We start from the raw sequence: 6,247 nt of genomic DNA, 5'->3' as shown, positions 1-6,247 counted from the left end.
AGAACGAGTGCAGCGACGACGGCGAGAGCTACAGTAGACGAAGAAGAAGACGAAGGAAGGATGAGTTGAAAGTGATATCGGAAGTAGAAGGAGAGGACGCCCCACTGCTAGCATCAGAATTGTTGAACGAGTAATACAAGATGGTGAGTACAATAAATAATAACACTTATATGTTGTTAGTAAAATAAATAAATAAAAAAGTACTTACGGGGAGGTTATCTTTGAGGAAGCAAGCGTGTAGATGAAAAGAAGGGGAAATGAAGGATAGAGGAAGAAGGTAGGAAGAAGAAGAAGGGTAGAGGTTACTGTGTTACCGAAAGTGAGGCTCGGTGAGGCTCGCCTTAATGGTATGCTCTTGTACACACAGTCAGTCACAGCGCCAATAAAGCGAGTGTGTATAAAAGTTTTAGTGTGCGTTACGTCTACCTTTTAATATATTATGCGCGTTACAACGCCAAGAGACGTGTGTAATCTACTATCCTCCACCTTGAAAGTAGTGCCAAATAGAGAATTCAACGTCATCAATTGGGGATAAAAAAACCCTCAAAAACTCACTTTCTCTCCACGTTCCGCGCCTCATTTATTGCGCTAACGATGTTTTGCAGCGAAGAAAAGAGCACCAAAACATCAAAAACTCATTTTACTCATTTGGGGATCACCAAAAATCTCAAGAAAAGTTTTCGCAACCCTACCAACAAACAAACTCTCTCTCTTCGAGCGACGAGCTTACTCACGATGGTTATACATGTCACTCTGTAGAGTTTGTTGTGTGTGTTGCACTGGGATGGTTTTTAGTTTTGGATGGCGATGAGTTGTAATACAGAAGACGACGACTAGCTTTGATACTGAATGCATCATCCAACATTTTGTCAACGCGGAATAAAAATTTTCCTCAGCGTTGCAGACAAGCTACAACAAACTCTGCGTGGTGACATGTATAACCACCATCAGTAAGCGTCAGTTGTATGTTATATTGGATGTAGTTTGTTGCGGCGGATGGTTAGTTTTGGCATACGGATGGTTAAATTTGTTGTTGGCAGCGAGTTGTCGTAGCCTGCGTGCGTCTCAAATATATACGTGCATCTATACAACCGGCGCTATTTTTTTTTGGTCATGTTGACGGCAAATTGCATCAGCGGCGGCAAGTATAGCCTGCGCAACGATTCGTTGGAAAATTTCGTCCAGGATGTTTTGGCTGCGCCGCGTAAAGATCTCGCGCTTGTTATCAAGCACATGAACAAGGTCTGCCTTTTTTTGGATTTTGATTGCGCGGACAAGCAAGATGTCGGCGATGGCGAGGGTGGGCGAGACGAGCGCACGTGGTGTAAAATCTTCCAAACGTTTTGCCATCGGCACGTGGACGCGAAACACGCCGTGCACGTTTACCGTTCGGATTCGCCCACGTCTGGGTTTCACGTGTTTCTGCCTACGATGGTGCTCACCGTGGATGCCGCATTCACGCTGCAGAAAAAATTGAAAAAATTGTGGTGCCAGTACGTGACGGACGAGTTGCTGGAGATGCGGTACCAGTTGGACGTGCCCATGTGCTGGTGCCTGCCGGGATGCAGCAAGAACGCTCACGTGTACCGCCACTCGCTCGAATGCTGTGCGGTCCCCAGAGCCTTTCTCGAACCGCTCGTGATTCGAGATTTCGAGGTGAGCGAGCACAACTACCCTCTGCTCAACGTGTCCAAATTTTTCACTTTTGAAGCGTACACGCAGCTCACGCGACTCGATGCTAGCATGCTGCACGCAAATCCACCCGCCGCCGCCTCCTCCACCACCAAAGATTCGTTCGCGGCGGATTTTTTCATCACGGACAAGATCATCTCGTTGTACCACGAGAAACACGTTTAAAATTTCGAACTTTTGAGCTTCCAACGTAACGCGCTCGTGCTCGCCGCCCTCATCCTCTACACCGAAAACGAAATCCAGTCCAAGCAGGTGGAAAATTACGTGTCCAAATTTTTTTTACAAATTTTGCCTCTCCACAGAGAGCCCAAACTGTTTGGCTACGTTGCGAATCGAATCCTCTCGCTGTACGGCGGGATCAAAAAATGGCGCTACTTTGAGGCGATCAAAGTGAGCGTGGTGGTGCATGTGGTGTGCGAGGATGCGGACGGTTGCATCTACAACATACTGCACGACACCACCAAACGCCGCCGAACGGTCAATTTGTTTTTCAACTATTTTTTCGAACGCGAGAGCGAGTTTGCGACCGAGGAGGACGAGGACGAACGTTCGCAGATGATCATCACGTGCATGACGGACGTGCTGCCCTTCTACGCACCCATCTTCAAATCGACGGGCGGCAAGATGCAAGCTTGGGATCACATCTTCCGAAGTTGGGTGGACGTGAGTAACCAAACTTGGCCCATCATACAATCGTACACGATGAGTTTCATCCAGAACGCGCGCAAGGCCATGGTTTTCGTTGAGCAGCTGCAGATGGCCTCGTCGTACCACAGCTACATTTCGCAGATCAAGTTTGACACGACCAAGCTGCTGGAGCACACGCTCCTCTCGCAGGATCCCAATATTGGCAACTTCACCTGGATCAACATTGCCGACTCGTCGACCAAGTTCAAGCTGACGCACGCCGGCAAACTCATCTTGACGGCCAACGTGTGCGGGGAGTACCAAACCGAGAGCAAGGTGCAATCAATCAAAAAAACCAAAATTAAGTTGACTTGGTTGATGCGTCTACAACATTACATCAAGCACCAGGATCAGGAGCAATTCGTGCCGTTGGACGAGGCGGAGATTCGCAGGCGGTTGGAGCGGTTTCACGACGACACGTCGAGGCGGTGTCACAAGCGAGATTTTTTCAACGTGGCCGGTCTCGAGAGCTGGCAGTACGAGACGCTGATGGATCTGTTCATGTTTAGACTGTGCATCCTATGCTGCGCCGACTACAGCTTGCTCCTCTGGCTGCTTAGGTTGCTCGCGCTCACCTTCACCGAACCCATCATGGGCAAGACCATCCTCATCTGCCTGGGAAAATCGTCCAACGGCAAAACCCAGTTTGCGGATTTTTTGAAAACGTTCTGGCACGACGAGTGTTGGACGTTGCCGGTGGGCAGCATGAGCCGCAGTTCGGCCACCAACGCTTGCAACACCGACATTGTCAACGCGAACCTGTCCAAGCTCGTCATCTACGACGAGGCGACCGAGCAGCCCATGGATCGGACGTTGGTGAAGCACATCATCGGGCATGGGCGGATCGCCCACCGAAAAATGTACGAGGGGTCGAACCAGAAAAAAAATCAAAACCATCAGCGTGTTTTTTTTCGGCAACGAACCACCCAAAAATCTGGTGTGCGACGAGGCGACGCGGCGGCGCCTCGAATTCGTTCCGTTCGATATGAGTTTCAGTCAGGCGGACGTGTCGTACGTGCACGATTTTGGTGACCTTACCGACGTGCATAAAAATTTTGCGACCCGCGTGGAAATTTGGCGGGAGCACCGTGTCGCCAAGTCGCAGGTGCTCGACAAGGAGATGCACTCGTTGATGGAGGAGGGTTACCTCGCCACCATGCGCCACCTCATCCAGCAGCACGGATCCAACATCCGAAGGGTGACCACGGCGACCATCCCGCGCTCGGTGGTACGAACGTCGTACGAATACTACTGGTACTCCTCGCACGGCTCCTACGTCCTCCGGGAATTTCTTCAACTCAGCTTCCTGCCCGTCAACCACGACTATTTTCAAAACTGGCAAGAGGACGAATGCGAGTGCCCCGAGGTGGAGTACCGAGTCAAGAACCTCATCAAGTTTGCCGACTGCATCGTGCACCATTCGGCCAAGCAAATCCGGTACATGCTGGGTAAGGTGAGACGCGGCGACGTGGGTACCGGTAGCGGTGGCGGCTCTTCGGGGCAAGCGAGTTTTGTGCGCACGAAAAACACCGCATTCGATATTGACGAAGTGATGTGGACCATGAATCAGTACGGTTTCCCGCACTTGTGTCGCAACGACGACAAACTCGACGTAACCGACGACGCCGATGACGACGACGACGACGACACCCGGTTCGATCGCGAACCCACCACGCAACTTTACGTTTTCATCAAAATGGGCGAAGAGGTGAGCAGCAGCACCACCACCACCGTGGTCAACAACAACTCGACCGCAAATTCCAACAGTGTTGTTGGTAAAAAGCGAAAAAATTTGAGGCGGTGCAGAGACGAGAGCAGCGGCGACGACGAGCATCGAAGCAAACGAAGTCGACGGCCCGTTACCAATAGTCGCTAGTGAGCAGGTTGAAAATTTTTCGGCACGTTGTGTCCACGTCACGCCAACATAACGTCGTCGTCGTCGTCGTCGTGGGTTGAGACGGTGGCGTCGGTGGTGTCCGATAGTTGGAGAGGATCGTGTGCACTCGTACTTGCATGACGTTGCCGCCGCCTGTACGCACAACGACGGAATTTTTTTTGATGGGTTGATTGGGTTGGTACAGTCGCACCCGGATCGGCTCCGGATCAAACGTGACTACGAGGACGCGTTTCGAAATTCCCAGTGAATTTAAGCAATTTTTTAAAAATAAATGGTGACGTCCATTTTCTAGCACAACCAACACATTCTCGTCGCATTCGTTGCAATTGAACGTTTCGCTTTTGGTTGCACACGTGAAATCGTAAACTTTCATCATGGAGTTGAGGACCGCAACGTTCGAAACGGTGGAGGAAAAACTGGCGCAATGTCAACGCGAGGCTTTCTGGAATCCCGAAGAGTTGGTGTTCAGCACGGAGAAAAATTTGGAGCCTGCGCTACTGCGTTTTTTAAAATACGCCGTGGGATTTTTTGCCATAAGCGAAAAGTACGTTTTGGAGCGCATCGAACGCAAGTTTTTCGCCTTTGACGATTTCCCCGTGATGCAAATGGCGATCGAGAACGTGCACAACATTTCGTACCAACGGTTGGCTCGATGCATCTTCAACATGAGCACCGTGGAGGAGATTCGGGAGAGCGACGATATGTTGGCGAAACGCATCGACATGGCGGTTGATTTTGTCGGCAGTGTGACTCCAATAGAGGGGATGGTGTTCATTGAGGGTATCATGCTCTATCCGCTTTTTGTGGCCATCCACACCATCAAGGGTTTCGAGAAGAGTTCCAGCATGCTTCAAAAGTTGACCATGCTGGTGGCTCGCGACGAAGAGTTTCACCTCAAGATGTACGTTCACTTGTTGAAGGATAAAACTTTTGAAGGGGTTGAGAAAACGATGAGCGTCGCAGAGGAAATGCTCGAGATGGACACTGGTTTGCTGCAGGACGCGTTAAAACCCGAAGAGATAATCCACCTCAAGAAACAAATTTGCTCCCACTGGCACCAGAAGATTTTGGTGCCGCTCGAGCTAACTCCGCCGGCCTTCATGCAATCGCTGCTCGACACCGTCGACGACAAGTTTCATCTAGAGGCAAATTTTTTCGACGCTATCCAACCGTACGACAATTACAAGCACGAGAAGGAGAGTGAGACTAGCGAGAAAAAATGATTGCTGATGATGCTGCTGCGTGGCGATTGCGGTGGTGTCATGTTGTGATTATGCACTGTGATGCACGTGTGTATGCCGAATTAAATAAATAAATTGTTGATTCCCAACCTAGTGTGTGTATGTGTGTGTTTTTCATTGTTTTGTTTGTTTGGCGGAAACGAACCTTTAAAGCTTATTGTAAATTCGCATTAAATAAATTGCCGAGAGATGAGCGTGGACAAAACGTTGCTCCACTTTGACAATTTTAAACTTTTCAAAACGTTTCTTTTGCAGAAAAAGGCCATAGAGGATGATCAGTACGTGATCTACGATGAAATCAACAAAACGTGCTACGTGCATCCCACCTACTTGCTCGAAACGTTTGTTCCGCGCAACAGCGACGACGACGACGACCGTGTGATGGAGCAGCGGATTTTCGAAGCTGGTATATGGCTCAAACTGTACGAACTCTACACGCTGCTGCACAGAGAGGATTGGCCGGGTGCCGTCTTCATCTCGTGGCTTTATGGTCTCGTCGAGCTAGAGTACGACATCACGTACGATCCCAAAATTGGAGCGAACCTCGTACGCGTTTTGGTTTTTTCGCGCAACGCGCATCGGATACCCGAGCGGGACGGAGAGCACGTCTACCTCGACTACCGAGATTTCTGCTCGGTCAATATTGAGAATTTTAAGGATTTCGTGCCTGACGCCGCGTGGTTCAAGCGGTTAACGTATCACGGCGACATAACGCGGAGCATCAAGTTGG

The 6,247-nt window shown here is 49.9% G+C and overlaps 1 protein-coding gene across 1 annotated transcript; it reads left to right on the top strand.

Moving 5' to 3' along the window:
• Positions 1-4,650: 4,650 nt before the first annotated feature.
• Positions 4,651-5,499, top strand: LOC145996302 (uncharacterized). Its single transcript, XM_083132733.1, has one exon. It carries the CDS (start codon positions 4,651-4,653, stop codon positions 5,497-5,499), a length of 849 nt encoding a protein of 282 aa, XP_082988859.1.
• Positions 5,500-6,247: the final 748 nt, after the last annotated feature.

Source organism: Lepisma saccharinum, chromosome 12, assembly GCF_977018435.1.
Source record: "Lepisma saccharinum chromosome 12, izLepSacc3.1, whole genome shotgun sequence".
NCBI lineage: Eukaryota > Metazoa > Arthropoda > Insecta > Zygentoma > Lepismatidae > Lepisma > Lepisma saccharinum.
The sequence above is the reverse complement of the archived record's forward strand: the minus strand, read 5'-3'. Positions and strand labels throughout refer to the sequence as shown.